Below are 20,164 nucleotides of genomic sequence, written 5' to 3' on the forward strand. Positions count from 1 at the left end.
AAGAGAAAATACCAAATTATAGACTCATGTAAGAGTACACTTTAAAAGGTCATTTTAAAATGACTTTTGTTGAATCAGTTTATCAGAGTGAGGCCCAAAAATCTGATACCACATTAAAAAGTTTTAGGATTTTGAAAGAAAAAGAAACGTCATGACATGAAATGAGTAGGAAATACTGGAGATTCTGTACTATTTTTTAAATTACTACTAATCAACCAAACAAATTTGTGACACTGATCATGTTAACTTTTTTGTTCGCTTCAAAGTGTTCGTCAGATGTTTCCTTGGCGGTGACACTCACAGTCTGCTCTGTCCAGCGAGTGCTCTCGGACCCTCTTCCTGCTGTGACTCCGGTCCAGTACACGTTCCCTTCTGCACGGCGTAAGTGTGTCTGGTTTTGGGACACATGAGATACTTTCCGCCTGCTGCCTGTGCAGCCTCTCTGACCTGATCTTGTGACGGGCCAATCCTGACAGAGAGAAAAGGAGAAAGAGAGCAGCTTAAATCAAATTAACCGGTCCTTTATTTTTGCACTGAACTCAATTGTGGGCCTTTTTTTAGAGACTGCGCTACGAATAATCATTATGTCACTTTGACGGACTGGGTTGTGAATACTCCTGCCTTTATTTTTATCTCTCAGTAATGTATAGTAACATTTGGGAAGTTGACTCATAATGTGTTAAACTTTTTTTTCCCCAAAAAATGTTAGCTTAAAATGTATGAGTTTATAAGGAAACGTGTATATCTCAGGTCCTGTAACCAGTCTACTTACGAACTGCGGCCGCATGGGAGTTTGACAGTCTGAATTTGTGTTTAGAGAGGAAGGAGGAGGATGATGATGATGACGGTGTGATGGAGAGCTTGCGTTTCAGAGAGATCCTCTTGAGCGGTTTGATCCTCTCAAAGCGACGAGTCTGCCAATGAGACCTCAAGACCTTCTGCAGATGTATGTTCAGAGCCACGTCTGAAAGACCAACCAGAGAAGGAAAACAGATTTTAGACTATTTCTTTCTTTTTTTTTTTTTTTTTTTTTTTTACAAATAATGAAATTCTCTCATTTTTTTACTGCGAATATTTAGTGCATCTGACTGTGCGTTTGCATCTCACCTGATTGCATGGACAGAACATTGTGGATGCTGTGGTCTTGATGTGCGACTCTCTCCAGCAGAGGGCACTCGTATGGTATATCCGGTTTGGAGAGGGGATGAACGCCCCCACACATGACACATGAGGGGTTGACATCACATACTCGTGGAGGTGAGAAAGACACTCTCTGAACCTGATAAGAAAATAAACTAATTTCCGATACACTTAAAAATCTCTGCAAAAATGCGTTACTCCACCTGGGATCCTCACACATTCTGATAACACTGATGTCTGGAACACTTGATTATGATTGGTCAATCACCGCATTCGGAGTAGTAACAGGCTGATATATTGGGCAGGCCAATTAATCGGATGATCATTTTGAGATTATCGTCATTGGTACTTGTGCCTGATTGGCCGTTAAACAGAAGTTGTTATTCCTCCTATTGTCAGTTCCAAAATCTAAGGACAGTGCACATTTTCTGTTTTCAAATCATTTTGTGAATTTTGAGTAAATATTGTGTAAAATACGTTTTCATTTCACTAATTTTATGTAAATTTTATTTGCTATCATTAAACGGATAGTTAACCCAAAAATTTTACATCTCATAATTTACTAATTTCTTTAGCATTTAAGAATATTTCAGCTCTGTAGCTCCATACAGTACAAGTAAATGGTGACCAAAATTTTGAAGCTCCAAAAAGCACATACAGGCAGCATAAAAGTAATCAATAAAACTCTAGTGGCTTAATCCATGTCTTCTGAAGTGATCCAGTTGGTTTTGGGTAAGAACAAACCAAAATCTAACTCCTTTTTCACTGTGCATCTTGCCATTGCAGTCTCTCAGCATGATCATGATTTCAAGCTCGATTACACTTCCTGGTGCTTGACATATGCGCAGAGCGCTAGGAACTGTAATTGAGCTTGAAATCATGATGGCCAAGGAGACTACTGATGTCAAGATTTATAGTGGAAAAATGTATTAGTTGTTATTATTATAATAGTTATTTTTTGGTCTTTTTTCAGCCAAAACCAACTGGATCACTTCAGAAGACATGGATTAAAACACTGGAGTCTTATGGACTACTTTTATGCTGCTTTTGTGCTTTTTGGATCTTTAAAGTTTTGGTCACCATTCACTTGAATTGTATGGACCTACAGAACTTAGATTCTTCTAAAAATCTTCATTTGTGTTCAGCAGAAGAAAAAAGGCAATAACATCTTATATGGCATGAGGATGAGTAAATGATGAGAGAATTTTCATTTTTGGGTAAACTATCCCTTTAAATTGTATATGTATATACTGGCCACTGCTCTATGAATATTGCATCTGCATTGGTAATTAAAAAACATATTGGTTGACCACAAATATTTCTGTATAATGACCATTGAACTGTATATTTGACCATTGTCCCTGGCAACCGATCTACTACACAGCGCTAGTTTTAGGTGTCTAGTATCACTTAACTGTCTCTTCTCATATTATCAAATAACTTAAACTCAAATCAATGTCAAACGGCCAAGATCGCAAAATTAAGACCCCTCCTCTGTGATCACCCTGTCTACAATGCATAATACACACCTTGCTGTTTAGATTGTGGAAGGTGTTTGGGTGAATAAGACGTCGTCTTCTGCAGCTGACTAGCGGCCGTGTTCGTGCAGCCGTAAAACTGTTGTCTGGACTTGAAGGGCATGTGTCTGACATTTCTGCGACAGTACTGAAATGAAAAAACAGTGCAAACAACATTTAGTCTGAATTTGTTACGATAATGACCGACTGACTGTATATTATCCCTTGCTAATAATGTTTAATAATGTTAATATAATTATTAAGTCTAACCATAAATATTAAAATGACTGAAGTGTGCGTTGTACAAACCAAATCAAGATGCCTTTCTCAGATCTGTCTGTCAAATGAGACTGGGGTTCTGTGGAATTCTGAGATGTTAGAGAGGTCAGAACATCCTCTTTTGTCTCCATGTTTATTGTTTTCTGGCAGGAAGGGGCAGAGTCTCCAAGCTCTACAGGACCCTGCAGAGAGCACCCATACATAAATTAGCATGAATTAACATAAGCATTAATACAAATAAAATACAATAAAAATCACAAAAAAGTGCATCATAAATATTTCAAACTAAAATCAAAATCGTTTACTTATTTCAAATTCACAAGGATGAGTTGCACTGACCTTGCTGGTTCGGAGTTGGCGGTAGATGTCAACCTGCTGTCGGATGCGGTACTCCAGATCTGATATCTGAGCCTGTAGCCACGTCCAGTGACCGATGATTGAGGCTCTCTCCCGTGCAAACCGCCCCTCTGCTCTTCTCCATCTAAGACAAAAATCAACAATCCCGTTAGACATGCTGAAGTCAGACATGTAGTTGTTAAGCAAATGATTAGCTCTGATGTTGTGTTTACTTCTGCAGTCAGATGCACAATGAAATAAGCAGAAACTAACTATGACGACAGTAAAAACAAACACCAAACCTGCTGGATTGTCTTGATATAGAGGACAAGAATTCCCTTTCTACTGTAATGACGATGCATAACACACAGAGGGCGATGTTACACCCTGATTTAGTAGAGAAGAGGACAGCAACCCATTTTAGTAACTTAAAGCAGCTCTCTTGACTGCTTTTGCTTCAGAACCCAGATTTTACATTGAACATCAAGTTTATTGCAAAACTGTTCATCGAACAAAAGTTGAAAATTGACAATTTTGTACATGCATAAACAACAGCTGTGGTCTTTATAGTTTGACTGTTTGCATTCTAAATGTGTTTCCATGCTCTCAGCAGCCAACAACTCACTGCCCAATACACATTGTGCTTGGCACAAAACCATGTTTAATCTCGTTTCAAGTGAACCTGATTTTAATGTTGTTTGGGTCGTTTCATGAACCGCACTTTCAATCAAATTCTATGGTATTTTGTGTACAGTGATGTCAACAACAACAAATATGGGAAGTGTTTTCTCCTTCCTCTTTAAAAGACGAACACAATTTTCCTTTCTGTATAGAAATATTTCCTATTGAAATAGGAAGCTGAGGCGGGACATAATAAAGGGCTTGTTTTAAAGAGTCAATAGAGCGCAACAGTCTGGTTACGAATGTAAAAACCACATTAATTTTCTCCAGTCTTGTAGGTTTTTAACGATTACTTGCAAACCTATACGAACAGCTCACCTACCGTGAGATGTGGTTGTTAATCGATGGTATATGCTTCCTGACTAAGCATTCAGTCTGTGATAATTATCCTTTTTTTTTTTTTTTTTTTTTTTTTTATATAAAAGTTAAATTACTGCTGAAGAACTACACTATCCATGATGCTAAGAAATCAACCAATAAATGAACTGAAGCAAACAAACCATGGCAAAAAAGCTCAGCAGTCATCATCCACTTCCATGACGTATCGTGAAGGACGCAATGGAGTCGGTTTCTCTTCACTCTCAAAATTTGACCTACTCTGAAATTTGCAATGCTTCGTGGGATTGTAGTAAAATATTAAGTACACAGCCTTGTACCTTCGTCTTTTTGTCCAATTTTCAAATACATTTTGGCTTCAAATCAAAGTTTGTAAGAGGTGTGAATCTTCACTGGCCTCACGATTCGATTAAGATTCAAAGGGTAATGATTCGATTACAAAACGATTCTCGGTGCATTACGATGTTTTTATCAACACACACACTCAGTATTAAATTATTCATTTATAATTAATTTATCCCTAGCCTATAACTATAACCACAACTATCGTTTGCTGGTCCAGAATGGCTACATGAGAAATCTGCTTCAGCGAGAGTGTAGATGTCAGCTTCTCCTTTCCACTCCACAGGTGATAGTAAAGTGACACAAATAGGGGGTTGCTGCATAAGAAATCAATCAAGCATCCCGTATGCGCACTGTTCCAATAAGCGAGAGACCGGCAATGAGCAACAGTCAAATAAATAGATAGCACAAGAGGAGGGAAAGGCATTGGGAAGCAGGAGACAAAAAATAATTAGAAAATAAAAACATCTCCCACGTCTCCCAAAACGCAGTCTTATTATTTCAGCTGTGCAAATCAGTGCAATAAAGGGCAAGGCCCGTCTTTCATGTTTTTTTTGTTGACGTGTTCTCACGAATAAACTCTCCATGATCATAGTTTCAGTCAGGGACGATGGTCATGTGGTTGATACATCCAGTCGGTGCAATTCAATATGTAAGTGTTGCCACCTTGTGGACCCACAAATTGGTGCAAATAACTCCAGGCGCATGCGCATTCAAAGATGCGTGGTTGGGGGGGCCTGGGTAGCTCAGTGGTAAAAGATGATGGCTACCACACTTGGAGTTCGCTAGTTCGAAGGGCGTGCTGAGTGACTCCAGCCAGGTCTCCTAAGCAACCAAATTGGCCTGGTTGCTAGGAAGGGTAGAGTCACATGGGATAACCTCCTCGTGGTCACTATAATGCGCTATGACTCAAACAAGCCACATGACAAGATGCGCGGGTTGATGGTCTCAGACGCAGAGGCAACTGGGATTCATCCTCCGCCACCCGGTTGAGGCGACCACGAGGACTTAAAGCGCACTGGGTATTGGGCATTCCAAATTGGGTGAAAAAGGGGAAAAATAAAAAAAAAATAAAAAAAGATGCATGGTTACAAAAATCGGACTGCGTGCATTCAGTGCTTGCACAACCTGCTGTTGACGAGATTTGCATCACACGTCCTGTATGCGGACCACGCATACTTTGGGCTTTAATCTACACAGCAACTGAGTAGTAAAAATAATTTATTACTAGATGAGTCCAACATTTCTGGCCCATTTTCCAGGCAGAAAGAAAACGTATATCTGCTAAATGTTTTTCTCAACTATTTAGCGCACTGATATTGTGCTAAATAGCACACTAACATACAAAACTATAGGGGTTTAAATGGTGTCTTTAAATATCAATGTTCTTAAGCAATGTAGTATTGTGACTACAGACATGAAACTGGTTGTTCATGTTGTTCTTTTAGGATTTCATCATGTTAAACGTACTCTGTAGTGTGAGCTGTTCACCCCTCCACAAAAGCACACCACCCTCACATGGCAAAAGTCCCTCTCAGCACATTCCCAGAGTATACACAGAGCACGCCCTCACTCGCAGTGGAGGTCGAATTCACCCAAGTGAAACTTGGCAAGTCGTTGTTAAATAAGATAAATTGAGGGGAAATTCACATCTGCACATTGAAGCCCTATGAACCATCACCAAACATGGTATTATCTACATTATTATACACGGCTCTATGTAATACTTGATTCTTATTGATCACTCTCTGCATCCTACGGTCCAATATGTTTATATATTTGACAAGCCAATAGAGGGTGACATTGAACCCTGCTTCACACAAATTGACTAATTTATTCATGCTAATTAATTTTGACATGAAGATCTGAAGCATTTTTTTGTCATTCATCCAGATCATTGTCTATCCATCTACGGTTTGGATGGTGGGAGAAAGAACAACAAATCCCCTACTCTGCCTGCTGTGAAGTGAATCATCTCATAATTGTGTTTTTATAAATCGTGTTTGGCTGATGGAGGGAGTACAAAGACAGTCATTTAGCATGAATGTTCTGCTGCCTTTGTTCTTGGTTTTCAGACTGTAGGACAGAGGGGCTGATCTGCCGTTCTTCACGCAAACCAAACAACGATAAATACAAGTCAACTGACACGCTGGCATATCACAGTGTTTTATATGGAGCCATTCCTGTCATTTTTCACTCATTCAGAGCCAGGGTTACACCATATTTGAGGTTAAAGAGAGAAAGCAGTTACAAAAGGGAGGGACTGTGGCTCTGTTCCAAAACCTAGTGCGTTCTCTTGCTGTTTACTGCCCAGATTTGCAGCACCCAAAGTGAAACGGAACGCACTTCATAGGCTACAAATCTGCGTGGTATGTGCGGCCCACAAAATTGCCCTACTTGTGTGAAGCACAAGGGGGACTCAATTCACAATTTATTCCAATATAATTTTGATTAAGCATTTTGCTAAGCTAACAACACAAATGACCGAAGCAATTTTTGGACATCGGCAAATTGTTTAAAAACCATCGATAATCAGGGGACATTTTTTCTTGTCAAAATGGTGTGGAAAAACGGGTCGGGCAACTAGCCTACAACTCGTGCTGTGTCTGAAAGAAAATGTTTTTTGTGTGGAATTGCTTTGAATTGGGTGACAATGACAGTAGAGTTGCAATTTGTAAGCTTTGCACTGCTGGAATTATACAAGGTGGAAGTACCATTAAAAATGTTAACAACTTATTTGATTACACATAAAAAATAAAAAAAAACAGCATACAGGTCTGAAATGACATGAGGGAGAGCAAATTTCAGAAATGTCATTTTTGGGCGAACTACACCTTTAAAGTTATGTACACGCGCTTTGCACATGTTCTTTGCATGCATATAGCACAAGGAAGTGTAATCAAAAGGCAATGCAGATGGCAAGATTTACAGTGAAAAAGGAGTGACATTTTGGTCTGTTTCTCACCCAAAGTTGATCGTATCGCTTCAGGAGACATGGATGAAACCACTGTTTGAATGTTGACTTGCATTGTAAGGACAAAAACACCTCAAATCACCATCAAAATAGCTTCTTTGTGTCCCACAGTAGAAAGTTATTTGAGTTTGAGATGGCATAAGGGTGAGTAAATGATGAGAGAGGTATCATTTTTGGGTTAACTACAATGCATTCAGAAAGTATTCAGACCCCTTCATTTTTTTCACATTTTGTATGTTGCAGCCTTATTCTTAAATGCTTTAAATTCTTTTTTCACATCAATCTACACACCATAATTACAAAGCAACAACCAGATTTTTGATAGCTTTGCAAATTTATAAAGAAAAAAAGAAATATCACATTGACAAAAATACTCACATCCTTTGCCATGACACTTGAAATTTAGCTCAGGTGCATTCCATTTCTCTGGATCATCTTTGAGATGTTTCTACACTTTGATTGGAGTCCACCTGTGGCAAATTAAATTGATTGGACATGATTTGGAAAGGCACATACTTGTCTATATAAGGTCTCACAGCTGAAAATGCATATCAGAGCAAAAACCAAGCCAAGAGGTCAAAGGAACAGCCTACAGAGCTCAGGGACAGGATTGTGTCGAGGCACAGGGAAGGCTACAAATAATTCTGCTGCATTGAAGGTTCCCAAGAGCACAGTGGCCTCCATAATTCTTAAATGGAAGTTTGGAACAACCAGGACTCTTCCTATCCTAGAAGGGCCTTGGTAAGAGATGTGACCAAGAACCCAGTGGTCACTCTGGTTGAGCTCCAGAGATCATGTGTGGAGATGGGAGGAACTTGCAGAAGGACAACCATCACTGCAATACTCCATCGATCTGGGCTTTATAGCAGAGTGGCCAGACGGAAGCCTCTCTTCAGTGCAAGACATGCAAAAAAGCACCTAAAAGTCTCTCAGACCGTGAGAAACAAGATTTTTTGGTCTGATGAAATGAAGATTGAACTGTTTGGCCTCAATTCCAAGCATCATGTCTGGAGGAAACCAGGCACCACTCATCACCTGCACAGTACCATCCCAACGGTGAAGCATGGTGGTGGTAGCATCATGCTGTGGGGGTGTTTTTCAGCGGCAGGGACTGGGGGACTGGTCAGGGTTGAAGGAAAGCTGAACGCAGCAAAATACAGAGATATCCTTAAAGAAAACCTGGTCCAGAGCGCTCAGGACCTCAGACTGGGCTGAAGGTTCACCTTCCAACAGGACAATGATCCTAAGCATACAGCTAAGACAATGCAAGAATGGCTTTGGGACAACTTTGTGAATGTCCTTGATTGGCCCAGCCAGAACCTGGACTTGAACCCAATTGAACATCTCTGGAGAGACCTGAAAATGGCTGTCCACCAACGGTCCCCATCCAACCTGACAGAGCTTGAGAGGATCTGCAGAGATGGCAGAAAATCCCCAAATCCAGGTGTGCAAAGCTTGTCGCATCATACCCAAAAAGACTTAAGGCTGTAATCGTTACCAAAGGTGCTTCAACTAAGTACTGAGTTACGGGTCTGAATACTTATGTCAATGTGATATTTTAGTTGTTATATATATATATATATATATATATATATATATATATATATATTTGCAAAGTTATCAAAAATCTGGTTTTTGCTTTGTCATTATGGGGTATGGAGTGTAGAATGATGTGGAAAAAATATTAAAGCAGTGTTTCTCAACCCTGTTCCTTGAGGCCCTCTAACACTGCACATTTTGTATATTTCCCTAATGTAACACACAATTCAGGTCTTGGAGTCTCTACTAATGAGCTGATGAGTTGAATCGGGAGATATCCCGTGTTTGATTAGGGAGATATCCAAAATGTGTAGTGTTGGGGGGCCTCCAGAAACAGGGTTGGGAACCACTGATTTAAAGCATTTTAGCATAAGGCTGCAACATAACAAAATGTGAAAAATTTAAGGGGTCTGAATACTTTTCTGAATCCACTGTATTTCTTTAAAGCTCAACACAGCAAGGAATATTAGATTGTTAAAGCTAAAGCAGAGGCTTCTTCAGCTAAAGAGGCCAAGTTTCATCATTCAGAATTCAGTTATGGTGAGAACATACAAAAAATTAAGAAATCTTTCCAATTTAATGAGTCTAATTGGAGGCTATTTAGAGTTCAGTTAATGTGTTAAAAATATTAATAGTTCCCCCCCTAGTTCAGTGCCAATTGTTCACACCTCAGACTGACAGAATAGTTGGGAACTTTTGTAAAAATGGGGGCAGTCACGATGGGAGGGGGGTAAGAGCTACTTCCAAAACATGCTTACAACATAGATGGCTGAACATCAAGTGTTTTGGGTTTAATACAAGTTAAACTCTATTGACAGCATTTGTGGCATGTTGATTACCACAAAAATAATTTCAATTCTTTTTCTAAAGAAAAATAAATCGTGTTCAGTAAGACACATAGAATGAAAGTAAACAGGTCCAATACACAAAAGACTAAATATACACGTTTTTTCAAAAGTATAGCCACAATACTGAAACACAATGCGTGTTAACATGACTCTAATGTGATAAAGCCACTTACCAACCTTGTCTGTGTAATGTTAGCAATTGACTACTTGAATATCGCAAATTAATTTTCCTTTACGCATTTTCCTTCCATGAGCAGCGCCGAGGATCTGGTTTCATGGTGCAAAAACACTGCGAAGCAATACGAGAAACTCGGAAGCTTGTCAGACCAGTATGTGTGTTAAACTTTCACCACTTGTTTTTCTGAATAATAACATGTGAAATTATAAAAATGTGACAGCTTTTATGTAGACTCAAGAGTTTATATCTGTGCATTACCCTCATGCCGTCAGTATTGATTTCTATGTGAGTGCAAATGTTTACGATTATTTTAAAATCTTTTGATTTCCATTTTTATTAATGCATATTGTTCTTTTAATTTTCTCCCAAGAGAAAAGCATAGTTTGTTGAAGTTATCTTTTTTGAAAACCTAAATACTCAAAAATGCCCATCCCTAATTTCAACTCCATTGTCATAACGGTGATTTGATCTAATATTTAATTCTTCTTAAAATGTTGTACATTTATGTAGCTAATAAATACCCTGGAAATTATCACATTTATTTTGAGACAAAATACTGATGTCATTTTCAAATTTGTTCAAGGTGATTACATCTAACATTTTTCAATAACTGTCCAGTAAGTGAAAGGATAGTATTTGGGGTAAAAAGCCCCCATTGCAGGGTCTAAAGGCCCCTATTAAACACATTGTTTTTCATAAGTGGGTCGAATAGATTTGATATGAAATTTTCCTTAAGTGGGCTCACATTGAATGATCCAATCACAATGGAGGTTAATTTGTTTATAGAATACTTGAGATGTTATGAAATGTCAAATGTGATTGAAATTAACAAGAAATTATGCACCCTTTTCTGAAGTGGTTGAGTAAGGATTATCTTAATTTGTTACTAAAAAAAAAAAAAAAGCATCTTGTCTCAAAAGTATTTAAACAAGTTAACAAATTGTCCACTATAACTTTTACCCCGGTATGTACATTATATTACTATAACCCCCCCTTGGGGCCTTTTACCCCAGGTGTGAGGTAAAATGCTCCCTCGCCACCTTTTTATAAAAAAGTGATTGTATTCAAAACAACCTTCTGTTGTTATTTCTGTTCACACTAAATGTAATTATTTCATCTTGAGACACTTTATGACCAGAATTTTTTTCTTTTCTTAAGGTGGGCCTTTAGCCCCGTTGTACCCTACATAGAATAAACATTAAACACACACACTGGACGCAAAAACATATCACCTTAAAATTCGTCCAAAAGACGGCTTAATTATGATGCCAACCTTTTGGAACAGTTTTTGCATCAGGAGTGTGCCTATGATGCTTTAAAATGCTGCCTAGGTAGGCAACTCACTAGGTTTTGGAAGGTTTAAGCTGATGTTTGTAGGGGAAGAGACAGGAATCAGAAAGAATCTGAGCAAAGGAGTGTGTGCAATCTACAAGGGTCAAAAACAGCTGAAATGCTTGAGTCATTACGTGATTAGGCGACCAAAGATGAGAGCAAGAATGGAACAAAATGCATGAAGAGCGGGAGAAACGGAGGAATGTGAGGTGGTTAGACTTGGCAGAGAAATGCAGAGGAATTATGGAGGAAAGACGGTGGAGAAGGGGTGGAGGAATGAAAGAGGAAAAGAAAGAGAAACAAAGCCTGAGAAAGTGAGATAGGAAAGGGTTATGTAACACAAGTGGGCTCGGCTCAGACCGCGGGAATGGGAGGAGGAATAAAGCGAGGATGATGGTGAAGAACAGATGGAGAATCAAGGAGAAAGAAGTGACGGGAGGAGACAAAAAGAACAAAAAAAATGCAAACGTTCTAATTACACATTTAGTCTCCACGACCAACATCCTAAAATAAGATTCTGCTGGAGGCACAAAGCCCAATTCAGGGATATTATGAATGATTAAACTGTTTTAATAAATGTTAAACACGATTGTAACTAACATGAGTGCCATACAGTTCATGCTTACATAACTGAATCTGGCTCTGATTTCCCATACGACACACAATATACTGACACTGGTCCTTATCAGCCCTAAAAAGGCACTTCCTTATTAGCTTCTCTTTTTCTCATACAAACACCAAGAAAACAGCCCTAATCACTGAATGCGTGAGATTTCATACCATCCCTTTACAAGCTCTGTGCAAATTCTTTTTAAATCTATTTACGGTCTGTTTTTATAAACAATGGACCTCATTAATTTAACACAAGCAGAACGATTAACACAGAAATTTGTTCTGCTCGTGTTTCATGATTTAGGCCCAATAACATTTATTCCCAAGACACTCAACAGAATAATAAAGAACAGCATCTTCTGAGAAATGGTCTCAGTTCTAAATACTTAAGCAAAAAGCAAATTCTTAACTCAAATGAACTGAATTCTGAATAGCCTCTCTTAAAGCTCATGATTTCTTATTTTTTTTAATGTTCTTAATTCACATTAACTGAATTCTGAATGATGAAGCTTGAGAAGTTTTAACGGTAGTACCACTTGGTAAAACGTTAGCTGTGCAAAGCTTACAAATTGCAACTCTGCTGTCATTGTCACCCAATTCCAAGTAATTGCACACAAGAGACATTTTCTCACACACAGCACAAGTTGTAGGCTAAAGGCCTTGACATCATTTAGCACAAAATCTGGCCAAAAAGGTGTTTTTGCGTTCGTTTCGGTGGTTCGTAACAGCTCGCCTGGGCGAACATTTAGCAGAACTTCTAACCGACTGCTTAACACCTTCTTGATGCCATTGGTCCACATCATCGGTAGGTGTGACCTGAAGCTCCACCTACTACTTTTATTATGTCTTTCAGTCAGTATTCAACATGAACACACCGGCGTGCAGTTATTAGCGAGCTGGTGCAAATTTACCTACATCAGTACGATCGTTCACGTAGAGACATTTTCCAAGAATGTGATTTTTGTTTTTTTGTTTAATTAGTCTACAAAAGGACTCAAATCCACTCAAATACTCTCAAGTGCCCATTCACTCATGTGCCACCTGCAGCGAAAGCCATTCACACATCTGCCCAAAGTAAGATATGCCTCTATTATCATCATTTTTTTGTCCGTATTTTGCCCATTATTATTCTTTTATAAACCTATCTTTGCAGTAGTATCGGTGTCATCATAAATTACAATAACAGAGTGTAATCGGCGCTCCGCCACTACTGAATCTCCAGCGCCATGGCAAAAGAAGATAACCGAGTTGTGAGCTCGCAGTCTTACTTCAATGTGATGAGATCAAATTAGCGCGTCGCGAAATAACTCAAAAACAAAACTTTTCTAATGCATTGTGTAGGGCTGAATAATCCAGTGAAATAAAATCGAAATCAAGATTTGACCTTATGTGAATGTTAAACTGCAAAGGGCTGTGATGCGATTTATTCCAAAAGTCTGTACGTGATGCTCGTGTGGAGCTCTGTTCTGAGCACATGTGAGGCGGTTCTGTGCTCGCTCCACGAATTTCATCTCATGCACAGAATAACAGATGTGTTGCATTGGTTTCGGTTAGGTAACGTGCGCTGATATATTTACAGCGCTCCAAAATTCACTTTCGTTGTTCACTACAAGTTCCTATACAAATCTTAAACAACCCTATGACACCAGGTTTTTGTAGACAGAAGAGGAGATGAGATCATCTCGAGGGTTTAACCAGATCCCATAGCAATGCTGCGTTTATTAAATTATTAGAGAAATAGGGTATAATATTAATATAGTTTTTATTATACAATTGTAGGCCTAATATATTTCTGTAATTTCATAATTTAAGTTATAATATCCATTATTATTATTATTAGAGCCTGAAATTTGGCGCAGGACTGCGGGTATTGTGCACAAATTTAATAAATCCCGCATGTTCCACGTTCAGAATTTTATTAATATTAACATGTAGCTGAGAACTGGTAAACCAATCCATACAGATGAACAAATCAATAATTGTCTTTGTATCAAACTGTAATTCCACAATCTGAATGAATAATTCAGGTCTTCCGCGCTTCTCCCTCTCTCTCAAACGCATGTAGAGTTTAGTGTGAGCGCAGTGATGAAGAACATATTAACGTACCCTAGGATGTTACAGATCCATAAACCTGTTCATATGACATGAGAATGGCATGTACCGCCTCTCTCTGTAAGAGAGAGATGTGTTAAAACTATCGCTCCTGTTTATAATCAATAAAGCTGTCAACACTGCAAGTGCGCGACGTTGGGGCGATCTAGTATTGCCAGCTTTCATATCATGGTGCTCCATCACAAAAATACAGCACAAAGAAAGGCAGAAATAGTGCAATAAATAAATAAATAAACGCCTTGAATGCAACCAGAACCGCTCAGCTGCAGGGTGAGGAGAAACAGTTAAACAGCTATTAGGCAACATCTCTCATCTCTCTAGAGCAGTTTTAATAAATACGAAATGTACATAAACAATAATAATATAGTAATATTAATACTATAATATTAATAATATAGGCTACATAATAAGAAACTATTGTCAATCTATCTTTAATACACATTATATAAGCAAGGTTTTCTCGAGATTTAATTGGTTAAAAAAAAATTCTTCATTTTGTCAACATTAAATTGACATTTTTAATGTATCTGTTGAGCATTGACTTGTACTCAAAGTGATAGTTCACTCAAAAATGAAAATTCTGTCATCACTTACTCACCTTTGTGTTGTTGCAAACCTGTATGACTTTTTCTTCCACTGAACTTAAAAGGAGATGTTAGGGAGAATGTTAGTTTCAGACACCATTCACTTTTATTGTATGTAAAGTAAGATGCAGTGGCAGTGAATGGTGACTGAGACATACTGCCGAACATCTCCTTTGATGTTCTACGGAAGAGGCAAATTCATGCAGACTTGAGGAAGAACATAATTTTTGGGTGAACTGCCCTCTTACTACCTGTTAAAGTATTTGTTTAAGGTATCTGCCAAGAACAAGAACATAATCTAAGTCACACTTGATTGCATCACATCTTGCTGGGAAACAAGTGACTGAAGAGAAAGGCCGTAATGTAGACTGTATACTTCAAAAATGATAATTCTATCTGAATAAAAATAGAGGTAAGCAGTGAGAAAAGTAGCCCCTGTGTGATATTTAGGTGAGATTGTTGTAAAATGTCAGATGTTTTAGTATTACAAATTACAAGAGGTTTCATTGAAAGCTTACAATAATGTGTGCTGAGGGCGGGGTGTTTTGATATCAATGTCCCGGCATGAAGTTTAAATTCATCCTGATTACTTTAACTACAGTCAGAGGTCAACAAGCAGCAGTTCCTCATGATCCAATTTCCTAACTCTCAAGAGGCCACAGGATGATGTCATAAACATGTGCCATGAAAGATTAGTCAAACAATATTTTAAAGGATGACACAGGGCTTAAAATCAACAGCCATGAAAGTGGACACTTACTGTATTTAGAGGGGGCACAGCACAACAGGACAATCATGTATTCAGCACACAAGCAACTGAGATGATTTGGAAATAGGTGATAGCACTGCTTGGTGAAACTGGGGCATGTTTCAGTGCCATCAAATCTGATATCCAAAAATCTCTATTCATGGATGCCCGATTATTTAGGTCAAAGGTGCAAAGCCAACTCAGCAACCTGTTAAATGGCTCTTTTTAATGCAGTTTCCATTAATAATCAACCTACAAATCTAACATCCACTATCCATTATCTCCTTAAACACTGAATCAGTAAGCGAGTTTACATGCACGATCATACACTGATTATGCTTTAAAAGCAGTCAGAGTGTAAGGTCATGTAAACGCCTTTAACTGTGTTCAGGTAACACTTTACAATCATATTTTATTTGTTAACATTAGTTAATGCAGTAGATAACCATAAAATCAGCATAAACCATAGATCAGCATTCAGCACACACCGATTTTTGCCCATTACCTCAATTTCACTCTGCAAGTAAACACCTGCATTCTTACCAGCTTGTTTTGATGTCAAAAGCAGAGAATAATAATTGTCAGATTTTTTAAATACGCTGATTTTTGGTAGTTATTAGCGCATTAGTGTGCATGTAAACACAATCAGTGATAAATATGACAAAATATAATTGTTCATTGAGCAGTACTGAAAGGCAATTTCATTTTAGAACTGGAATATCTTGATTAATTATGCACAAAGGTTACCAACACAGTTTTTTTTCTTCTCCATATCACACATATTGAATATTGGCCAAAATTATTGACAGATGGATAATAGTTTTTTTATATTTGTGGATCTACTGATAAATGGGCCTGTCTGGTAGGTCTCTAAAAAATAGCAACTAACAATGCCATTATACTGCATTCAAAAAAAAAACAAGTGTTCAAGTAAATTCACATAACATTTCAAAGCATTGTTTACATATGCTTAAGTGAGATGCGTCACAGAAATTCTTGACACGTAGCATTTAAAGCTAAATCACTATTATTATTATTAAAATATTCATAATGCAATAATATTAAAATTTATTAGGGATGTCATAAAATATCCATTATTGATCTGCACATTATTTTAGTGATATATTTTTGAGGCATCGATATATTCAAATTAGCCAACATTTAAATTAGAATCCTAATTTGCATGCTTTCCAATTCATTCAGTTGGCCTTCTGTTTAAAGAGCCCATATTATGCAAATTTACATGTTCATGACTTTATTTTGGGGGTCTGCTAGAATAGGTTTACATGCTTTAATGTTCAAAAAACACATTATTTTTCTCATACTGTACATTTCTTTCCCCCGCTCCTCATACACTAGCCGAAACGCTCTGATTTACCTCCTGTCTCTTTAAAGCCCCCTTTCCGAAAAGCCCAGTCTGCCCTGATTGGTCAGCTGGCCTAGTCTGTTATGATTGGTCAACCACGTAGAGTGTGTGTCGGAAATGTAACGCCCCTTACCATAACCAAGTTTCAGCTCCCGAATCTTCCTGAGCTGCTGTAAACAGTACTACTGTAACTATAGTAACAAGGGTGTCGGTTTTTGCTGTACCAGTTCGAGTCAGATAATGAATGAAATAACGAAAGTTTGGAAGAACAAGTTGATCAACCCGAACCACCTTCGCAAGCACGACTTGAGCAGGACATTTCACAGTGGTAAGTTTTAATTTAGTAGCTTTCATAAAAAAAAAAAAAGTACACTGTTGATTATTGTGAACCTAACAAAGCTTCAAGTAAAAGACACATAGTGCATCTAAGTTAGTCATCTTTTGCTGGAATGGGTGTAGCTGAACTTTTACGATATGAACGGAGAACAGAGGCTTTCTCCTGGTTAGTGAGCAAGTTAGACATGGACTACCGATAGCGGCCATAATATTACAGCTTGTACTTGGATAATTATATAAGACTCTTGAGATCGACCATTTTGTTACACAGTTTTAGGTCAAAGCCGGCCCACAGCTGAGCAAGTTATTGTTAACAATAACAAGTTATCAACATAGCAAGTTAGCCGAGCACTACCGTGGATTGCAGATGTAAAATGACCGTTCGTAAAAATAAATCCATACTTGATCAATATTCATGATAGTAAGAACGACAAACAATCTGCATAATTCTGCACAACTGTAGGTAAAAGTGGGCCTGCAGCTGACTAGCAAAACTATTTCAACACAATAACATTAGCAGGTTAGCAGAGGCCTACAGCTGTGCACTGGGTGTCCACCGTAACTACAACACAAAACTCTGCATTAAAAAAACTCTCAGTAGCAGATAAATCCATAAATGATCAAGCATACTTACAGGTTGTGATCCTGAAGCGCCAGATTGTCCCAACAAAGTGGGAACTGCACCATCTTTCAGGGGTAACCGACTTGAAAATCCGGCATTGCTTGTGGTTGTACTGCTGAGGAATAGTGGTAAAAATAAATTTTAACCACTGATACTTCAATTTGTCTGCCTTTGGAAGTCCAAACAAGAGGATTTGCTTTCACAGTGAAGAAAACAGCGTCTTCTCTACATAGCGACAACACTAACCCAACTCATCCTGGCCTCGGCTAAAACTACGTTTGTTTGAGGGTGGGCCAAAGTAGCCCTTAGGCGGGCATTATGCAAATGTGTTACATAGTGACGTAGATACTTTACGGAAGAAATGGCTGGACTACAATCCAGCAGTTTCTCGTAGTTCTTGAGCAGTGCTGTCTGTGGGAGAGAATAACTCCTTTTGCATGGACTTTGTGCTTTGTAACTTTGCAGACCTTTAACATGCACAAAGAGCTATGGTACACACTAAAGGAAAGGTAAAGTCCCAAAAAGCATAATAGGGCCTCTTTAACTGTTTGGGTCAAATTTGCACGCTGTAGCATTGCGGAATTTTGGCACTGAGCATTGGCGGTGTGTGCGTACCTTCGTAAAAATAACTTTCGAATTTTAGAACACACCATGTTGTCTACCAGATGTGTCCGGTGTGCAATCCCCTTTAATTTACCCCGCTGCTCACGCTCAACAGTTGTGTTGAGAAAAATGTTTGAAAAGAAAAAAGACTATTGTGCAACGATCAGCCCAATTTATATGAGAAAAAAAATCCCGATATATATTGATAATCATCGGGAAAAAGTCATCAATCCCAAGTATCCAGAGTGCAGGGTGGCCAATAGGCCGATATATCACACAATTTAATATAGTAAATAAACATAAAATTGCTAAAAAAAATAAAAAAATTAACTCTTATTTAGCACTATATTTACTCAATTTCTTACAAAATATTAACTTTGTAAAAAATAATCTAAAAAAAGGTGTATTTTAAATAGTAGATAGCAGTTTCTTCTGATTTCAATTTAGTCACCAAATTTTAGTAATTTATTTGCACATGAAGAAACTGTTAATATAATAGGAAGAAGGAAATAACAGTACACACAGTAGTCCAGTAACCATGGATGGCATGTCCACGTTAACAATCGCATTTTCTCAAAAAATACTGAATCAAACCAATTGTACATACAGTGCATAGTGAATAAGCCATTTACTTATAGCACACGTGAAGCGCTTTTACTTTGAAGATGCACTCATGTGCTCATGCAAATCCAGCCAAAATCTTTCTAGCAAGTCAGTTAACTGGTGGGCATCTTTGGAATGCTCCCAGGAGACTATTTCCAGTCATGCTAATGCAGCTCCTATCTACTTGAATGGGGGAACACCGAAATCTTAAACACGGTTGGTCAAGATTACGATCAAATAACATATTTCAAATCAGCAGTAAAATCTGACAGTGCTGGTTTTATAAATTGTGCTTCTTTACCTCAGATTATGCTTTAAAAAAAAACAAAACAAAAAAACCTCAAATTTCCCAGCTTGTATAGCTAATGCGCATTCTTGACAGGCGATGTCTGTATCTAAATGGTGATTGGCTTTTTTTTTTTTTTTTACCAGTAAGGCAGAACTTCCTTTCTAAATCCGTTGACCGTTGGGCACTAGAGCCTCTTGGTTGGGCGCTTCAATTTCTCCCATTCATTTTAACAGAAGTGGCACATCTCTGCTAAATAGTCTCTGATCCAGCGCAAGCAACAATCTCCTGACAGTTTAAACAGCCTGGATCGCCTGCTTGGACTGTCACGGACTGACCGTCATGATTTGTAAATCAGAGGAACTTTTAATCCTGATCCTGAAGTTTTGATTCTGACTGAAAGAATAATACACTTTAGAGGAATATATTAGATTAGCGCTCGACGGGAACAAAACGCTGGATTTTCGTGGTTCATGAAACACATCTGTTTAAATGTGATATCTGCATATTTGCAAACGGTATAAAATAGAAGTTTTATTGATATTTGCCTTTTATAATTAGAAAAGTTACAGGGAACATTTGAGGAGAGGCTGATAGAATACATGCTTTAGAGGAAAATAAATTAGCGCTCCACAGGATGCTGGATCTGCTCAAGTTTTGTGAGGTTTGTGCATTACATCTGTTTAAACAAGATATGCGCATATTTGCAGACGGCATATGATATTAGTTTTATTGATATTTGCCTTTTTATCATAGACAAGACAGTTAAAAGTTACAGGGAACTGTTGAG

General features: G+C 38.1%; 1 protein-coding gene across 2 annotated transcripts in view; it reads right to left on the minus strand.

Moving 5' to 3' along the window:
• LOC127423317 (KAT8 regulatory NSL complex subunit 1-like) overlaps positions 1-20,164 on the minus strand; it is a 39,457-nt gene that overhangs the window by 11,843 nt on the left and 7,450 nt on the right. For both annotated transcript variants that reach the window (XM_051667511.1, XM_051667512.1), the window contains exons 3-8: positions 3,276-3,417; positions 2,967-3,118; positions 2,670-2,805; positions 1,108-1,279; positions 773-964; positions 302-469 (exon numbers count right to left, since the gene is read on the minus strand). In XM_051667511.1, the coding sequence (XP_051523471.1) occupies positions 302-469; positions 773-964; positions 1,108-1,279; positions 2,670-2,805; positions 2,967-3,118; positions 3,276-3,417 (962 nt within the window). The remainder of the gene's footprint in view (positions 1-301; positions 470-772; positions 965-1,107; positions 1,280-2,669; positions 2,806-2,966; positions 3,119-3,275; positions 3,418-20,164) is intronic.

The sequence above is a fragment of the Myxocyprinus asiaticus genome, chromosome 32, assembly GCF_019703515.2.
Source record: "Myxocyprinus asiaticus isolate MX2 ecotype Aquarium Trade chromosome 32, UBuf_Myxa_2, whole genome shotgun sequence".
NCBI lineage: Eukaryota > Metazoa > Chordata > Actinopteri > Cypriniformes > Catostomidae > Myxocyprinus > Myxocyprinus asiaticus.